At 52.5% G+C, this 20,393-nt stretch overlaps 1 protein-coding gene across 1 annotated transcript in view; it reads right to left on the reverse strand.

Moving 5' to 3' along the window:
* Positions 1 to 9,208, reverse strand: part of LOC100899349 (homeobox protein Meis1) — a 32,979-nt gene extending 23,771 nt beyond the window's left edge. Inside the window, exons 1-3 of the mRNA XM_029113194.1 lie at positions 8,923 to 9,208; positions 6,744 to 6,940; positions 3,872 to 4,397 (exon numbers count right to left, since the gene is read on the reverse strand). Coding sequence (XP_028969027.1) covers positions 3,872 to 4,397; positions 6,744 to 6,940; positions 8,923 to 8,979 — 780 coding nt within the window. The 5' untranslated portion in view covers positions 8,980 to 9,208. The remainder of the gene's footprint in view (positions 1 to 3,871; positions 4,398 to 6,743; positions 6,941 to 8,922) is intronic.
* Between the last annotated feature and the right edge of the window lie 11,185 nt (positions 9,209 to 20,393).

Genomic DNA, 20,393 nt, shown 5'->3' on the forward strand with positions numbered 1-20,393 from the left:
GCAGCGCCCTCGCAACCTCGAGGTCGCTTCGAGTGATGCGGCGGTGTCAAACGCAGGACACTCTCAGGAGTGTGTCGACCTCCTGCCGCATGGGAACCGACCGAGAAACAGACGCACAGACCGAGCGACTGAGCTAGAGACCAAGTGTCTGTAGGAAGTTTTGCCAAACATCGACCGACTCTTAGCGGCCCGACGGACGGAGCGATCGACTGAGCGAGCGACCGACCGACCGACGCAGACAGGGAGGACGAGTCCCACACGGGGGTAGTTTCCCTAATCCTAGTATTGTCATAGAGGTGAACACCAATTCAGAGGATTTCCATGGCTTGCTGCTGGTCGCTGCTTCCATCGCTGATGTTGCCTTGGGTGCTGGTCGGGTGGCATAAGCGAGTCACAGACATTCGATACTCGAGGACGACCGCAATTGTTGTACGATTCAGAGCAAAGCAGTTTTAAACAATCGCTCTTCAAATTGGCTCAAGCCGCGAATCTCTGAGAGTCCTCCCCAATGGAGCTCGAGCTCATTCTTTTTTTTTTTCACAAATCCATCTCAATGGTCGGGTTCGCTGCCCGGGTCTTACTCCTCGGAATCCTGGAGTTCCCATCCGATATTCCTCAGGAAGGAATCCTGAGTAGGGGGAATGACCAAATGTCCATTGTGATTGTCTTACGAATTTCACGTAGCTCTTTGATTCCCGAACGCAGCTCCTCATCGGGAGGAGCAAAAGAAAAAAGAGACGAACACCATTATCCGAGTGTACTGAGTGTTTCAATCCGGGACGTGTGTCCGCGCTACGCACGAGCACTCGGTTCGACGATAGTTGTCGCAACGAGAGCCACGATTGTCGCGAGTCTTCTGACGAGTTCATCCAGAAGGCCAGCAGAAATGAAGCCGCTGTTTGACACAGCGTGAGCTCTTCTCCCTAAGTGTTCCCCGACAGGGGTGACAGCGGCTTTGAAAGCAGAATGGTAATTATGGCTGGTGGGAGAGATGTCAAAAAACGGCTTAGAAACATCCTCTGTCTGTTTCGAGGTGGGCATGTTCGTGTGCCTGTCTCGCTGCTGCTTCTCCTCCTCCTCCCTCCTCCTGCTCACCCGCAAGCAGGCTCTCGTTCGGTGTCTATCGCTCGCTTTGTATGCTCGTGCCAGTTACGGGAGCTCGTCATCCCCCACAGCTGCTGTGTACCGATTATCCCAGCAAGACAGACTGCTGCTGGTACCTACCAACCGAACGGGCGGGCAGTCGGACGGACGGACGAACTGGCAGGGCAGGCAGTCGCCCGGTAATCCCTCACGTGCTCAATACAGACATCCCACGCGGGAAGACAATCCTCACAAGACAGACGCTTGTATTTGGTCTCGGTCACTTTCTTCAGTCCCCTCCCCCCTCTTTCCACCGACATCGTTTATTCCCGAGTTCTCATTCTCCTCGGCAAACGTACATACGACCCGGCGGAGCGTCATTTGCGGAAAACTTGTCCCTTGGGCCCATGCACCTCTTAGATTCTCTCCAACGAGCTGGCTCCCGTCCTCGGATCATCTGAGACAAACCGCAAAAGTTACGCCGGGTTCAGGTGCTAAGCCTGTGAGCTTGCAAACGACCTTATCCGAGCAGCTATTGTGACAAAGTGCAAAAGGTCTATTGTCCTACCCTGGCCTTCAATTGGCAGGAGCAGAAGACGCTTCGGGTCGAACACGAGATAAGCGCATACATGGGAGGGAGGAGGAGAAATGCCGATGCCACTGATGATGAGCAAAAGAAGAGTCTCCAATGTCAGTGGGTTCCGGTGTCTTCACAACCGCGCGGTAATTGTTATCGGATATGAGTCTCAAGCGACCAACGAAGCGACCAAGGGAGCAAGCGGAGACGCTGATGGTGTTGGTATAGTAATGGCAACATGACACCTTCGGAAACAAAACTCCGCTCCCATGGACCGAGGGCCGAAACCTCCCCCACCTCGGATGCTCGAGCCGTCCTCCTCGTTTTCATTCAATTGGATTCAAGGTGACATCCTATCTCGCTGTGCGGAGCGGCTCTGCATCGGGAATATCTCGCTTTGGACTCCATTCGAGCTCGAGAGCTCCGGCCGAGACGTCACCGGACCGAACGAGTCTCGGTGGAGGAAAATCGATTCTGATAGCGTGTTGACTCGCTAGATTTCTTGATCCCTCAGATTCCCCGGGAATCCAGTCGAGTCGAAACTTCCAAAACGATTATTCCACTCTAGCTTTTATCGGAATTTCCCGAACCCGACCAGTAGGATGTGTGTCCGCTGCGATAGCAAATATTTCATGAGGCTGCTCGCAGCTGCACGTGTCTGAGCAGTTTCCGCAAATTCGAATCGGGACATTGAGTTTCATAATAATCTCTTCCGTCGGGGTGAAGACTCCTCACGGGGAGCGGCAGGGTAACGGATCAGCGGCACGAAACTCTCCGTGAATCGTCTTGGAAAGATTTCTGTGAGGTAATTCCCGCTGCCATTCCGTCGAATTCACCGTCTCAATGGGTGTCCGTGTGTTTGCGTTCCCTTCTATCTCTGCTCCGAGAACGCCGGGGATTTAATTCGTCCGCTCGTTCGTTCGCTCGCTCATTCAGGGAGTTCAGTCCCACTGTTGACGGTGCCTTATGGCCGCCAGGCAGGCTGGCTGACGACTGTTGCCGTCACTGGATCTCCCGCTCACGACAGTACGGTTCGTTGTTTTTAATGCGTTCATTACTGCGGTGTCCTGTTGCTGTGATGTTGTAGTCGACGGCACTGCCACTGGCGACGGCGAGCGCCGAAGCTCAAAACGACGTTGTGTTTAATTGCGCGTAGATGTCCGATCCGGATTCCCCGTGAACCAGAATTCTTCGTTCGTTTTATGACGGGCAGCTTGAATTGAAGACAAAAAAAGTAGCGAGCTGCGTCACCATAGGCCACAAGAATATTTCGGAGAGTATCCGTCTGCCTCCGAAAGCCTTTGCCACTCTGTCTCTTCCGAGCTTGAGAAACTGCGTCGGAGAGGATTATCTTCCCTTTTGACGCTCCATAGATATTGAGTATTCTCAAGTAGAATCTTGAGCTGTACTCTGGAAAGTTTCAAGTGGTCCGAGCGGAAGAAACGGCGAATGTTCGCCAAACTCGTCGGAAACCCGTATCTGATGTAGTGCGGCATTTTGATAACAATAATAATACTCGAGGGAAGGAAGAGTATCTGCGAGCCGATTCGCACAGAATTCGATGGACATCGAGGTTTCGACGCCTATTGATTCTACAATTTCGACATCTGTCTCCACCGTGAGGGACAGAAGTGTACGGAACTTCAGCGAGGCTCATATGCGCTTCCGAACTGGCTCCGTGGAGAATCCCGCCAGCTTGAAAATCCGCCGCGCGAGGGGCTTGAGAGTTTTTGTTTTCGACCGAATAACGTCTGGAGGGAAACTGTGAAACGCGGCGCTGACATGACCGGTAACTCACCGTCGCCTGAACGCGCGAACAGAGGAGAGAACAGACAATCAGGGAAGTAGCAACGCCATGATCCCGCATCTGTCTCTTTTTCTCTTTGGCTGCCATTAAATTAATTGTAGCATTCACGAGTTTTTCGCGCTGTATCAGAGGCGGTCATAACGTACAGGAAACCGGGTGAGGCTCAACTGTCATCGGGCGAGGTGTCATCGTCGACAAGCAGTTTCCGACAGTTCTGACTGTAGCAGCCCATTCCGCCACAGGACCTCAGTCGTTCCCGTTCGGTCGGGAGACGAAACCCCGAGAGTTGAGGTCAAGAAGAAAATTCTCCCGAGTCCGATGCGTATATGATGATTCAATGCTGCCGGGGGGTCCGAGAAGGAATCCATAAATTCCCTTCAAACTCTGAAATGTGCTTCACGTACCTGATCAGGCGTCGAATTAGAATCGGTGCTGTTGTGTCCAGTGGTGTCGGGCCGGCTTCCTCCACCGTGAGGAGTGTGGTGTCCTCCGTGACCCCCGTGACCTCCGTGACTCCCATGATGACCCCCACCGCCCATGCTTCCGCCGTTTGAGCCGCTGCCGCTGTTGTGGTTGTTGTCTCCCAAATCGCCGGGGCCGCTGTCTCTTTCGTCGATGACGAGATCGATCGGCATCTTGCCCTTGAGACAGCTGATATAACGCTGACAGAAATTGTCGCACAACTCGTGGACCTTTTCCAGTTCCAGCAGGTGGAACCTTAAAACCTGGATAGCCTGAACCATGAGACTGTCGAGTTCCTGGTTAGGCGTGTAATATGGTTTCTCTTGTCGGATCTGCTTAGCGAAGACCGCAATGTCTTCATTAAATGACTCTGAGGAGCATACGTCGCTCGCTCCGGGCTCACGCGGCGTACTTGTGGCCAGTTCACACTTCTCGAAGATCAACGCCAATAGAGGGAACAAGGGGTGCCTGGAAACGGAGAGAAAAATCAAATTAATTCCGAGTGACGAAAATCTCCGGAGGCGAACTGTTTTCTTGCGGTGCAAGAGGATATTGGATGGCGCTTTTCGACGTTCAGAGCCTAAACGATGTCTGAAGTGTTGAGTTGCACTTCAGCTCTGGTTTGAGCCGGTTTAACGCGTCAATGGTTCTTGACTCTGTCTTGCGCATGATTTAGCTCGGCTGACATTCTCGCAGCACAGAGCGACCTCATAAGTGAGTAAGCTGCGACGCCGCTCGGACTTCGATGACGACGACGACAACATCGACCAAGCTCGGAGCAGTTGAATTTGTCAGCTCATTGAATCCGGTTCGCTTTGTGCCATTATCTAGGGATTAGGACCCGCACCTAAGCAGCAGGAGAGTGAACTGGCTTCTCTCTCACCGACATCAGCAGTAGCTGCCTTACTCGCGAGGATAGTCAGAGAGAGGATGAGAGAAATATGGGGTCGAGCCCGATGGAATCAGAGCAGTTTTCACACTTGGACAAAAACGAAGCGAAAAGAAAAACTTTATCCGTTCGTCCGGCTCAGCGAAAAGCTTAAACCTATTTAGCCTCCTGATCTGCTTGCGAATTAGGAGCGTGCAAAACGAACAAACAGCTTCGGTCTGTCTGGCCGGAGCTCGGAGATCGAACCCAGAACCGTCCAAGCCCAATCGTACCCAGCGAATCTCTGGAGGAGAACAGACCTGGGCCGACCCATCCGTGAGGTTGGGTGATAACGTTCAAAATGAATTCTCGAGCGAATCGATGCGACGTCGGACTTCGTACGTAGTCCCCGGAGGGTCTCTCATTTTTTCCGGTGTCGATCCCCGGAATGATTTACGTTCCGGCATCCCGGAGTCTCGAGCCTCGGTGCCGAGTTGGCGGGCTCGGCGGATACTGGCGAGAGAGGTTCTCCTCGCCCCGGAGAGAGCTGCGCGAATCGAATGAAGCATGAGAAGGTCGCGAAGATTCGCATGTCGTGAGCGATAAGAGAGAGCCGGTTTTGCGGGACACCTCGGTAGAAAATGGTGCAATTCTTGCGACAAAACGAGAGGTTCCGCGTCACCGCATCTGCTCTGTGCTGCCGAGTACAAAACTTCACAATGCCACATCTGCCGAGAGTGCGACCGGGAGCGAGAGAAACGAGCGAAAAAAAAGAAGGAACCAGCGAGCTTTGTCGTTGTCGACATATTTAGACGTCTCTCCTGATCTTCGTTCGTACTCGCAGTCAGAGTCGTCGTCGTTGTCGTCGTCGTTTTCGTTGTATGTAGTATACTATATGTAGAAGCCGATCGCGCGCTCGGCCGGTCGATCGCTCGACTCCTCTATGCGTCCCAAGTTCAGTGAACAGTAACTCACTCCGTTGCTACTGCTAATCAAAAATGACAGCAGGACAATGCGCTCGTCACTGAACTCATGGATGCGGGCTCGATCGACGGCCGCTTTGCAAGTCGCTCGGCCAGCCAGCCAGCCTGCCTGCCGGTCTGTCTGTCGGTCGGTCCGTATCGAGCCAGTCAAGTGATTTCCCAGCCGAGGAAGGGCCCGGACAGGAAGTTCGAGAGAATAGGGTCTCCAAGAGGGGAAATAAGGAGAATTACGCATAGTGATCTTGTAGGACTGTCCGCGCGGAATGGAAGCGAGCCTCCCCGAACGAAGAAGCATCCATCCGTTCAGTGAACAGCATTCTCCTCCGAGAGGAATGCATTGTCCTCTGGTGACAACAACAACACTTAACTACATAATCCTCCTCACAGGTCAAATTTCTCGTCAGAGAGATCGAGCATATTCTGAGCTGCTGTCGCGGCTATTGTGGCTCGTTCTCCCAGATCTCGTCGTTGTCATCGTCGTCGTCGTTTTCTTACACAACGAAAAACGGAGCGCTCGAGAAAGGTGCAGAATGCATCGTTCAAGATATGCATCGTTTTGACAGACGCATCAAGCAACAGTCGGACGGCTGTACCGATGAACTTTCGGCTGGACACAGATATCTGAGCTTAGGCGGTCAGTTCGAGGAAAGCTGCGACCAAGTGTTTTTCTCTCGTCCATATCTACCGAGACGCAAGGGTCCGCAGTTGGCATCGCCGCGCCGTCGACAAGGACTGAGGAGTTGCCATCTATCAAAACAGCTTGATCAAATCTAGATCGGACTTCTGTCGTAAATCATGCACCATATCTTCCAGCGAGACATTACTGAGTGAGTGCGGAACGGCGCGGCGCCTCGAAACCTGCATCAGTCAACGACAAGATATTTTCCCGTCCCCGACCCGATTCCAAAAGCGGTGGGTATTGTCTGGAAGCGAGTTTTTGCGTCGTCGTTCGCGGATACGTACCCGTAAATGGCGTCTTTGTCGCGTTTGTGGACATCCGGCACAGAGCCCATGGCGGGAGACGCGTAGCCGGGAGCAGGAGACGCAATGCCTCCTACAGGCGCCGGCGAGTGTGCTCCCGCCATCAGACCCGATCCTCCTCGTGGGTCTCCGTAGTCCACGCATCCTGCAGCGTAATGCGAAGGGATGGAATCCTCATACTGCAAGGGAAAGGATTAAAGAATATTAGTGTCTCATTCTCGCATGAAATCGTCGTCGTCGAACGCTGCCACCTATCCGAAAGTTCCTTCCACGCCGAAACTCAGTCAGTCCCGATAGCGTGGCATCTGCTCCCAACTGGAAGGATCTGCGTGCCCGCGCATCAGTAAACTCGGTGCCGCGACAAAAGAACGAAGGTCGAGTCGGGCGAGCGTCTAGTCCGGTAGCTTCGACGACGGGCTGCCGAGCCAAAACGGGGTTTACGTCAATCGCGCTTCAATTCAATTCGATGGGTTCTATGAAGCCTATTAACATTCCCTCGCATTCGAGCGTTCGCTTTTAAGGGGAAGTTACTCGGACGGTCGTTTTTGCTTGAATTTCTTTTTTCTTCCTCGATTCCTTCCTCGGCTCTAGACTGCAGCTGAAGAAGAAAATGATGTGGGCTCGTTGGTCTGAAAGAGTCTGTCTGACTGACCGTCCGAACGTCTTCTCATCCGCCTGTGAATCTCGTCGTTCCCGCGTTCGATGCTTGCTTTCGAAGCGACCAGGCAACTGGCATCTGTCCGTGGATCCGTCTGATTGACGTTTCGACTACGTCAGACTCTCCCGCAGCGCAACATTTTGGATTCTTTCGTTTTGGTACGGGGTCCGTCGACGATCAGCAACTGTTGCATGGTGTATCGTTCCGCCGCGAAATACTCGCAGCGAGGAGCATGTATTTTGCTTTTTCTTTCTTCTTCTTCTTCTGTTAAATTCCCCACCGTTTCCCACACCGACTCGTCAGCGACGTATTGGCGGATAACGCATAACCACGAAACCGACGACAGGACGGCCGAGCGGGCGGTCGATGTAGTCTTCTTCTTTTTCTGCCTAGAGCGATTTGGTTGCTCGACGAAGCCCCAATCAAGGTGAAGAAATCAATGAGTTAAACGTAACTACCGCCATTCAGATCGAAAGATACAAGCCGTCGTCTGGCCGGGGTCTGGGTTCTGGGAGAGCTGATAAGCGACCAGATCGGCGGACCAGATAAATTGCTCGTCTATTCTCTGGTGGCGCTTCTTCATTTCGGCCGCGATTCGATTAAATATTCACAATCCACGACGCGAGAGAAGCGATTAATCTCCGTCGCGATCTGCTAAACTGTTGCAAAACATCGTGATGTACGATCTCCGACAAGAATTCACGCAGACCGGAAAATTCGAGCCGTCAAGACATGGGAGGAGTCTATCGATTCTCTGTCGGAAGAATCTAGTTTACATCTTCACATGATGATTCGTTTCGTCAATTCCTAGAGCTCGGATAATTCCCGCCCTCAGTCGCTACGTCGGCACGGAGTCCGAAATTTGACAAATTCCTCAATAGACAGAAACTCCTCTCGTTCTATCTCGTATTGAGACGCTGCGCGGGAGCGCGAGAAGAAGAACGATCGCCTCTTGAAATGGCACCAATGAGATTTCCCTCCCGCGTGTTTATGCCTCTGAAATTGGATACGAACACATAGACAGACGAACAGATAGACGAACCAACAGACATATACGAGCACGTATCTTTACAACAACGGGAAAAGACCACAATAACACTGTCCAACTTCTCTAAAGATTATGTCAGCCGCTAAGATTTATGACCGCTCGATAACCAGCGCCACACATCAGGTGCAAAAGGTCAACTAGGAGGACATCCCCGCTCAAACGTTTTAAAATCGCGTAAAATCAGCTTCCAGCTTGAGAGGCGGCCGTCTGCGTGGATTTTGCCCATTCCCTCACTTGAGATCCGGCTCCTTTCAACCGCTGTCTCCAGTGGCCATTTGTGGGCGAGCTTCTTCAAAGGAATAAGAGGTCCCTCGCGGAAAAATAGCGCCGAGGGAGCCTCTTCAATAGTTATGATTGTTCCTTCGGAGGACGGAGGATTAGGATGGTTCGAGCTTCCGAGCGAAGGGGAGTCGCTCCTAGATAATAACTGGAAAAGTCTGCTTATCTCAACGTACTTTTATCGGTTCACCGACTTCGTCGAGGGCGAGTGGGAATCGCATCAGTATATCCATTGAAACTTATATTCTTCGTTTGAAAGCTTGCGCCTAGGTGTCGGTCACGGTGCCGGTATATTCCCGATACACCGGAGTTCCCCTCTCAACAAATGTCCTTTGAAAATCCTAGCGGTACACGGGGCAGTCAGTTCCTTCACAAATCCACAGTCACTTCCACTAGGTGTTGCGAAATTCGAACGACGATTTTTCCACCGATTTTTGCGCGGAACGACACCGAAATTTATCTGGTCGAGCACGACCGAATTCGGCACACCGGGGAATACAGAGAACACATATCAATCATTTGGGAACCACTCGGTAGGCGAATCCATCGAGTTCACTGACAGTCCCCGAGGAGAACGATCATGGACCTCTCGCAGAGAATCTTTATTCTTCTCCCAGTCCGTTCCCGCAGCGGTACAACAAGCGCGAAAAAAACGTCGGCGCACTCGTCAGCGATGACATCAAGAGCACATCGTGGACCGAGAGCGGGAAAAATTCAAAGCGATCGCACAGCTGTAACCGCAGGGTGGATGTGGAGGATCGCTGGCGCAGGAAGTCTGTCTATCGGTGTGCAACACACAACACAGCACAGCACAGTGGCACTATCCTCGTCAAAGTGAGCTTCCACATCAATCACTCGCGTCATGCATCATCCACGGCCGAACCATGCGGCCGCTTGTGAGAGGTACCCGAACACCCTCTCTCGTTCGTTGGTCGTTCAGGGAAGGAACCGTCCAACAAGCGATCGCTAGACTCTTCAGAGTCCTACGAGAAGTTAGCCACAAACGCCACTTTTTCGAGTCTACGTTACTATTCAATCGAACCCAAACCCGCTCGTAGGCGATGGTGCTGCAGTCGAACCGCATGCCCCCAACTCTCCGCTCGTCGACCCCTGGGTCGAAGGTAGATTGCTCTTGCAGGCTCAGAACCCACTGCCGAAAGCGGCGGCGGCGGTGTTCGAGACGCAACACTGCTGATGACGAATGGACGACTCTCCCCGCGTCGGGCTTGCATCAAAGAAAATATCTTTTAGCTCACGTAAGATAATGAATTTCGCTCGAATCACCTGACGAGCATCCGAGTATACACTCTGCACATGAAAAACTCCGGTCTGCTCCGAAACGCCGCGTGGGCTCGATCAATTCCGAGGAAAATCTAGAGACGAGGGTTTTTCCTTTTTTTTCTGACGGATTGTCGTCCGTTGACCCAATCATCCATCAATCGATCGCTTACTTTGTGTAGACACTCCGCCTTGGCCACCCAGTGATAATTGTCTCGTCGAACGAGAGCGACACCGATCTCCGTTGCATACGGATGACAACACGAAACGGCCGGCGGTCAACAGCGCTCATCAGGAGAGAATATTCTTATTTTTCCCCCCAAACGCCCTGACCTCGGGGCTTCCGAGCCCCCATTTACTGCCCGCGCTCTCGTCCCAAAACGACAAATGGCAGGATCTGGACTCAATGAACGAGCGGGAACGGTAGACTACAAACGTGGAGTATCCACCGAAAACTTGACGATCGGTCAAAGCAAACCGGAGCTTGCGGTTTTATTTTGAACCGGTGGACTCCCCGAAAGCGATGAGACAAATTCAGCGATCAAGCTCAGCTGAACATGCCCCCCACCCCTCATCTTCTCGTCCCGCCATCTCTCATTCCGTGAGATGAGCCAAAATAATGCGCCGAGAGCGAGTCCAGAGGGGCGGGAAGTAAAAGCCACGTCAGGTCAGAAGAGTAGGTGTCGACCGATAACAAAGCATGCCCTGCGCTCGGATGCGCCAGTGCGTTCGATGGCTGTGTCTTCAGAGAAGGTGTTCGATTGTTGAATAAAATCGACCTCGATTCGATATGTGTTGCGGTGCCCCTGCAGAAGTCCTCTTTGCGGCGAAGACGGCGAGTCGCCTCGCTTTGTTGTTGAATCAGAAGCTGGGACGAAGACGACGACGATTTTCTCTCTGAGCAGTAGGGCAGACGGCGGAGCGTCGTCGAAGCCATCGAGGAAGACGTTCGTTCTTTCTGAATATTTTCCCAAGACACAAGTTTTCCACAACAAATTCTAACCACCATCTGGTTTCATTGCAGCGAGTTCTCGCGCTTTGGCTCACTTCCGGAGCGATTCGAGCGGCGTGATCGATCAGCTGATGTTCGCAGGCTCGAGTCGATCAAACCGGTAGCCTCGATCTCGATCCCGGATCGAGATGCGCGAATGCATGCCTCCCGTGAGGCAATTTGGAGCAGAGCTTCCGTGTTTCCGCCCTCGATTGAATCTAATCAGAAGGATGAGAGAAAAAAACGACGAGCAGCGTAACTTCTGAGAATCGATCAGAGTTCGTTTTGGATGGTGAAATATGTTCCAGTAAAACGTTTCGAGCGAAGAGAAGAGCCACCGAAGTAGCGAACCGCTCGCGGTGTGACAGAAGAAAGCACACACCCGGTTCCCGGTGCCTGAGAAAATTCGTCCGCTCAAAGCGTTTCCTCAGAAATTTCTTGCGTCCTCGAGATCGAGCGGAGTCGGCGCTCTCCGATCACATGAGATTAAGGCTCCGATCTCCCACACGCACTCGCCGTCATCCCTCTCACAGGTGCACTCCCGGAAGCGTGAACAGATCTCAGAATCGACTCTGCCGATTAGAGATGCTCGAGAGAACGAATATGAGCTGGCGATCCATTCATGGGCTGACCCACCAGGCCGTCTCTCGACGCGGACCAAGATCGTGTTAGGTCGCCAAGAATCGCAAACGACTAAACGGATTAGTGACTTCTCTCCGGGACTGCACGGGAGTTCCTTGAAGTTCCGTCGCTTTTTTTCCACCTAACTCGAGTGAGAACCCTCTCCACTCGCGCTTGACGACGCGCGACGGTCGGTGTTTTCAGATTGACATGTTTACACAGAGACGCAAGAAATCGGAATGGAGCGGCTTTTCTCAACCTTCCCGCGAGTCGGTGGGTGCATGCAGGAATCGCTTCGATATCCTCCCGCGTCTCCAAACCGTTAGTCGGGTCGAGATGAACACTGAATGAAATCCGAGATTTCGACAGCCCACTGCCGGAGGAGTCACAGGCTCGTCGCCTGTGCTCTAATTGCGGTCGAGCATCGATGTGTGTGCCACCGAGTTGACGGGCGATTCGTTCGCCTCAGCTGCGAACACAATTTCCAATCGAGCTGCACGCCGCTCCGGTCTCGAACAGCGACGAAACAAACATCGGGCCGAATCTCTAAATCAAAGCCAAGCAGAAAGAAATAAAATGCCACCCACGTCGACTTTTCCCGGAGCTTCGTTCCTTCGGTTCTGGTTCGATAACGAATCGATATGACGAAAATAGGAATTCGGAAGACTCTCTCTGACTATTCTCGAGGTATACCGGCTCAGGCGAAGGTTTGACCTTGGCAAAAACTGTGGTCTCTTCTACCAAACGGAGGCTCGAATTAAGAGTGAGCAGTTCTGCCGGTGAGCCGATCGGCAGGCCAAGCTCGCGGGCGAACATAAGCGGCATCTAAGGGTGGTGGCGATCGTGCCCGTTGTCAGGGATCCGAGAGAACGGAGCTGTGAGCGAGCGAACGGAGCGACCGACCAACCAGCGAATGAACGAGGCGAGCTGGATTGCTGGCTGGTTGGGGTAGCGCCTCGGAGAGGCCCAGGCCTGCTCGCTGGCTGGCTGCCTGCCTAGCTCATATTCAAAGCACTAGATGACGACGACGACCGACGGACCGACCAACCAACCAACCAGCTAGCAGTCGTGCCGAGGTGGATCTATCTCAAAAACGACTGAAGCAACTTCGAAACAAGCGAACGCAACTAAGCAAGCTGGGCGTCCAGCCTGACTGCCACTCGGTCAGCGAAAGAGCGAGCGAGCGACTCACTCAGTCAGTCAGAGAGGAAAAGAGCTAAAGAGCTAAACAACTCACCAAGCGAGCAGTCAAACATCTCACTGGGACTGGCATCTATAATTATAGCCTGCCTAAAGACTCGTGCTTGAATTCTGCATATTTAGTGATTCCTCGCTGAAGAGCATTTGAAGAGCTCTTCCGAGCAACGACCCGGTGCTTGAGAGATGCATGCCGAGAAAATAGAACTTATCGTATGTCCTCCTCAATTTTCAGTGCGAGGGATTCCTAAGCTAGAAATCGGTCTTCCAGTGGGTATTCGTCGAAATGTTTCCCTCTGCTCATTCCTACGGTCTGGACAGTGGCCAGGCATGGAGGAAGGTCTCGGTACCGGGTGACAGAACTGACGGGTCGAAGAGTTTGCGCACGTTTGGGTGGTGTCGGGTCGGAGACGTTTTTCCGCGTTTTTTTCCGTCCTCATCGCTCTTTTCTCTCGGCTCTTATCCGGTTGGCCAGCGCTCCCACGACCCCGACGCCACCGACCGAAGGCTCCTGGGCACAAGACCTCAATAGAGTGGCGGGCTCTTTTCCCTCTTCGGATAGGCACATGCTGCCTAGTATTGATGACAGAGATCGCGGGCCTTGTGTGGAGTTTTCTCGATTAGATACACGTACAATTTTCGCGCACTTGAGAAGAAGCCCGAAACAAGAATTCCACCGAACGTTTGAGGCAGGCACTTGAGAAGAGATAAGGGCTCGTCGTCACCTCTCGAGAGCAACACGATGACCTGCGATTATCTTACACCTTTCGTTGTGACATTTCAACGGGAGTCTCGAAGAGTTTTCCCACGTTGCGTTATCGTAGCATGGATCAGTAACAATACGAACGACCCTCCAAACCTTTACGCAATTCGGGTTCAATTTTGCGGTTTACCAGATTCCGCGCAATTTTAGGAATGTGCGGGAACGGGATGGGAACGCTAACCGCGCCTCACGGCATCGAGCGGTTCCAAGCTCGAGCTTAAATCAGCCTAATAGACACAAATTGGTCCGGAGAAGAAGACGAACCCGGCGTTTTGAGGTTCGCGCAATCGTTCGGGGGCGATTGCTTCCGTGAAGCTCGAGCGGACAACTTCGGTCTCGGAGTTGTTCCCGTTGTTGATCGATTAATTTATTCGTCGATTCAACGGTCGTTCGACGCTTGCGCTTTGCGATCCCCGACCACGGCTTTGCTCGATCGCTCGAACGCCGATCGTTCACCGGCTTTGATTCGTTGTTGATCTCTGATCCATGTCACCGAGTGGGTACGACCTCAGTGGCGACATACAATCGAATTGAAGCATTCTTCAGCCCAAATCCCCTCTTTGTTGGATTGACATCGGAATAATCTCCGAAAGCTTGACTGCAATTTTCTTATGATTTCCTCCATTTGTTCGGTCTATCGAGAGGCATTGAGCTCTTATACCGAGCCCCCGGATGGAAACGCGATGAAAAATCAACGAGATGAGCCGATTGAGTTCTGAGCGATTATCTCCGACCATACAACAATCTCAGCTCCATAATCTTGAAATTCAATCACGATCCCGAGATTTCTGAGCCGTGGGCTCCAAACGGCCATAGAGAAGGACCGAAGGACTCCAATGGAATGAAAATCCAGCGCCGCTGTAAAAATGGCTCCCGAGACTCGAGACACGTCAACAAACCTTAATCAGGAACCTCTGGACGTAAACGAGGTACCCAAATAGATTCCGAGAGACGTTTGCGCGGAACTCTGTATTATGGCTGTGGACTTCGAGAACTCTGATTCCCAGTTCGGAAGTCGCTCCGTCCGAGTTAATTCGATCGATATCGCTACTCAGGAAGCCTTTTATCCTACCTCACGGATTTCACTCTGAGACTAGTGATACTCACTCTATGAGCGGCCATTTTCTGTAGATGTTGTTGATTATATGGCTGCCAGCACAAAGTTCAGAGCTCCCTAGATTCACTCAAGCTTCCAGAAGAGCTTCCTTGCAACTTTGTCCTTCGCTTGTTTTTTATGTTTTCTCCTTCAGATATTCTTCTTTCTTTTCGATTCCTCGATTTGCTCCGGCTCCTGTTGGAGTTGTCGTTGCAAACGTGGAATATCTCTGAGAATTTTCCTTCGGCGGGACGCTTGAAGAGACGACGAACCACAATGACGACAGCGGACCGTTCTGCACTAAAGTTAACGGGGGGGTCAAGCACCGCCCGTCCTCCGGCCAGCCAACTACTTCCAGGACACGGAGTCACCACACTGGCTAGGAACCTAGCCGAGCCGACACGATAGCGTCGACCGCGTTCAGAAGATCGTCTTCAATCCGACAACGATAGACTCAACGCAGTCTGCACCATTCACACCTCAGACAAAGCTTTCTTGCCTCCGTTGCCTAAAAGTGCCGATTCTGATGTTCCGTAGCACGAAAGCACCTCACTGAGAGCACAGTTTCGAGGTCCCTGTAAACTTCCGATAGCATCCAGAGCGCGAGCACCACTGAAGTTGACGGTAGCGGCAAGGACCTTCGATAGCGAGGACGGCGACGACGATGACGACGACGACGTCCTACCGATCCGAGCGTCTGAGGGATCACCGCACCTGCAGCAGATGCCGCCCTCAGCTGCAACTGGTGAGAAGCACCAGTTTTCCGAGTGCTTTTTCGTCTCTCTGACCAGGCTGCCTCACAGCCCGGTTGGTCACGAGCTCAGACCGACAAAGCGAACGACCGATCGACCGACCGAGCAGGCGATCGATCGACTGCCTGTCTGTCTGGATGATTCCCTGACTGCCGGAATCCTCCACCTGCAGTCGCAGTGAAGCACTGGAAACTCGAGGGGACACCGTTCGGTGGATTTTTGTCGCCCCACCGCCGCCGCTCGAGCTCACTCGCAGCACACAATCGTTTGCCTTCTTACCAGCCGTCGTTGTAGCACCACCACTACCACGGCGTACACTCTTCTTCACAACGCTAGCGACGAGAAGCAGCAGCCGTAGCAGCAGCAGCCGTACCAGCTAGCCAGGCAACCGTCCCAACGACGACGACAACGACAACGATAACAACGACGACAACCACGTCTGGCAGCAGCGGTGGCCGGGGGGCGGAGCTTCGAGCGCTCGAAGCTCCGCCCATGGGCCTCCGCAGCTTCTGTTCTCGGAGAAAAACTGCTCAAGTGGGTAGCGGCGGCCACTTCGGACAGAGCAGCACGAGAAGGGAGGGAGGTAGATTGGATGGTTGGTTGGTCGGTCGGTCGGTCCGTCTGCCTGTCTGTCTGTCTGTCTGTCTGTCTGTCTGTCGTTACGCAGGCAGGCAGGCAGGCAAAGAGGGAGGGAGGGAGGCAGTCAGTCGACCAGCCATGAGACAGGCAAGCAAGGACCGAGCGAACGCCGGCCGCCGAGAAACAGCAGGCACTTCCAACCCTTAAGCAGCACGAATAACGCTCCTATGGACGGTGGACGTGGGGACGGACAGAGGGACAGAAGCATGCATGCGGCTGCGGCAGGGAACACTCACAAGGGACCGACGACACGAAGCGGCTGTAGTCAACGCTTTCGTCGACGTCGTCGACGACGAATCCATGCAGGCTACTCCGAAAACGGACTATTCACCCAAGGCGGTCCATAAACTCCCGTGCATCCGGAGTTTATTGCAACAGTTTTTTTTAATCCGTTGACAACTTATTGAGACCCAGATCACCCTTGGGGTTGGGGTCGGGAGTATACATAGCACTGATGCAAAGCGAACGGTTATGCGTAAGGATAAGAGAGTCCACGGTGAATGACTTACCCGACCTGTAAATCATCGTCAGTTATCGAGGCGAGTCTAGGTCTAGATCGCTCGGGAATCTTCCGGGGAAATGCTCCATCGATGAGATATGAGAGAGATGAACTGGGTTTCGGGCTCGTAGCCATCCCGAGGAGGATTTCGACCTCAGGGCCTCGATTGATTGATCGATGGCGGAAGAATTGCTCGATACCGGATCGAAAATATCAATGGATCATCAGGACGACGCATGATGACCTCGAGTACGCTCTCGACAGCATCATTATCGCGAGTTCATCAGTGCAGAAGTGCAGGAACGATTGATCGTGTGCATGAAAGTACGACAGTCTCATTTTCATTTTTCCTGCTTAGGGTCGGAAGTCGGAAGTCACTCACGAGAATATTCCGGGGTCGTTATCTTTGAAATGCTTGCTGTCGCGAATGACCGAAGTCATATGAATGCTCACTGCTCAGGGGGGATCAATTTGTGGAGGGTGAAGGGGGATACGACTCCATGAGTGGGGAACCATTTAGAGCGACGGATGTCTACTATGATTGGCAGGTAGCTCACTCACAATGTCTGCCACATGAGCATCAACTAGCCGATTGCTCAGAGAAGGGCCGAACAAGATCACCAGTCTGCTTGTCCGGACGATGAATTGACCGGTCGACTGACGGACTGACGGTGTGACTGATTGATTGTCGACGTGACAGAGAAACTCCAGTCGGCCGATCGATTCATGATAGAATCATGTATCAGCAGAATCTGTGTACCACATCAATTTTCGACCGATGAATATTATCATTCATTATTCGGGAAGTATCCGCGACCTCCGAGGACGGGCCCTCCCTAATCGATCGAGGACCAAGATGAAGCACGGCGGAAGGTTCCGATGGAAATCCAAGCGGAACTGGTCAATCGATCGCCACTAATACCAACTTCGCCCTCGATTCCGGAATGAGAGACAAAAACCAGCCAGCCTCGCGGATGACCGCATTAATCCGGTGAGTCAGTATGACTGGGAAAAATCGCATTAGCGTCAGACGCGTTTAAAACATTTCGCAAACATCAATCAAGACATCAGGCGACGTGATTCCATCACTCGGGGCTCAATACGGAGAAAAGCAAAAAGCTTGACGGACCAGCCGAAGTCGGAGACGCGAACGTCTAGCGCCCGTCAATCACAACTCTTGAACGACTTTTACGCGCTTTTGTACGAACGCATACGTCGTACATCGAGTCAGAGCGAAGCGGATCCCAACAGCCGATGCGAATCGGACCCCGGTCGGTAGAAACTGATCTGGAAAACTTCGTGCATCAAATTCGAGAAAAGACGCTGAGCCCGGAAAGACTTATCCGGCTCGGGGAGTCTCAGTGGCTCTAAAAAGAACTTCTAAAGCTCACGTTCCTAGGGACGATGACAAGGGCGAGAAGGAAGCTATACGCTCCGAATTTTCCAATCAGTTGAAAACATCACTGAGTCAATGGACCACGATAGGTGGGCCGACTGGAAATCCACAACCCAGCATTTTTCCACAGCTCGTCGGTCAGGGGCGGATCTGGGCCGAGGCTCACGGAGCTATGGAGTCGACCCCTCCAGGATTCATGCAGCTGGCTTCGTCGACCTTGTCAGGCCCAGACTCTGCCCGCCCGAATTTCATCGGATTCCGCGAACCCGGAGACATGAGTCCAGTCAAGCGATCCAACTTGTGGAATTACCTCACACATTGTACGCCCGGAGACATTCCTCTGGAGTCAAAGTACTGTAGGGTGCATACTAAAAGCCATATTCTTAGGTCTTGCTCGCACTGTCAGCTCAGATTCTGCGAAGCTATTTCTCTCGCCCGGAATTTCTCTGACTGTGTCAAATATTCAGCTCCGATGATATCCGATGTTGAATTGGATTCGATTCCTTCGGCGAGATTTTCCCTCGCTTCCAGATTCAGGCGGGCGCGATCATCGCTCAGCTGAAAGTCGCAAGGATTCTTCTAAAGTAACGAAAATCGAAAACGGTGATTTCCTCATGGGTTCGTCATCACTATTTCTCTGGAGTCGAGGGGCTACGATGGGGGGATCGGGGCCGGTGAAGGGTTTCAGCTCCGTCTCGAAAAAGCCTTCCTAGTTCCGCCACTGTCGTCGACATGCCCAATGATGATTCCATTCACGAGCATCGAGCAGAATCTCGGGGGAAGGGGGGGGGAATTCTCGGGATGATATCTGCAAGATTTGACCGAGAACTGTCCGCGAAATTCGATCACATGATCCCTGCATCTATGCAGTCACGAACTATCGAGCTTGTATCAAAATTCTCCGCAGAATGAGTTGTCGAACCATCGGATCGTTAAATGAAGGAATGGATTCCGATGGAAGTGACTCAAAGTATTGGATGGTTTACATCTGAGGTTTTCATGGATGTAGAAAATCCCGTCGAGAAGCCATCGAAGGTTTCATCTCACGGCTTGAAGTGAACTTCGCCCAGCGGGGATCCGAGAAGAGGTTCTGTCTTTTTTCTCTCGCTGGCTTCAGTCACTCGCTCTCCCTGTCTGAATGTCGTTCTCTCTCGCGCGCTTGTTCTTTTCTCGTTGTCGTTGTAGTCACCATCATCATGACTTGTTGTCCCCGCTGGAGGACCTACTTCTTTGGTTTTCGGTGAGGACTGCAACGGCAGCAAAGACGGATGCGACCACTATGCGTCGAACGAGCGACTAGGAAGTTCTTCAGAGCCGCCGTCTATTGTTTTTTTCATCCGCATAGGTCCCATCCCGAGGATTTCGGGATAGGCAAGATCTCCGTCGTCCTCCTCCCTTATCGAAATTTCTGGCACCATTTTCGGACAAGAGATTCGAAACCAGGTCTAGAAGCCGGAGGACGATCGCGCCGGAGCGAAACAAAGCCAGGCCAAGGGGACGAAGCAACGACAGCCCGAATCCGGTCTGGCTGAGATATTCCCGATTGTGTTTATGAACGAACGAACGAATGAGCGGAGCTATAGATGGAAGGACATACGGATGAGCGGCGGTAGCTCGACGGGACTCCGACGTCTCGATGAAATATAGCCGTAGACAATGCTTCTACGCGCGAATATCCGAGTCCGTCCGTCCATGGAAGCATGCCTGACTGTGTGAGTCGGAATATGTGCGGTTCTGTGTGTGTTCGTGTGTGTCGGTCTGTTGGTCTCCCAGGGTGAATTGTGAAGGTGTGTGACATTTTTTCGTCCACTCCGCGGCTGGCAGCGAACGATTCGGAAGTCGGCGTCAGATGACGACAGACTCTTTGTGCGACGGGAGATCGACTTCGATGCCAACCTAAAGTTCAGCTGTTTGTCATCCTCAAGAAGGAATTACATCATTGGAGATTCCTGGGTGAATTCCAAAGTGCATGGGCTCGCAGCGGAAGCCCTCGGCTGACAAACTCTCGGAGTTCCGGCTCCTGAAGCTGGATCTTGAGGAGACAGCCCGCGGAGGTGTCCCCAGGATCCCAGGAATATATCGCTTCTCATGGCTTCCCTTCTATTCAGGAGCCCAAGCAGACGTCAGCAAGAGAGCTTTAAGGCAGATTGAGCACGACGCCAACGTCACAGAAGCCGAATCGTAAAGCAATCTCGACTTTTTATTCGGCGATAAAAGAGGAGTAATACTAAGACAGAGCGGACCCAGTATAAGACGAGATCGCTGTGGGTCGGAACTGAGACTGTCGGATCGTAGATAAGATCGAGCCCAACAAAAGGATTGATGTGGATCTGGGATAGTACGGAGCATGAGGTATACCCTCTCAAGATTTCCCCGAGGAAATCCGGCGGCGGATTCCTCTCTCGGAACAAGTTC

Source organism: Galendromus occidentalis, unplaced genomic scaffold, assembly GCF_000255335.2.
Source record: "Galendromus occidentalis unplaced genomic scaffold, Mocc_1.1 scf7180000076383, whole genome shotgun sequence".
Taxonomy (NCBI): Eukaryota; Metazoa; Arthropoda; class Arachnida; order Mesostigmata; family Phytoseiidae; genus Galendromus; species Galendromus occidentalis.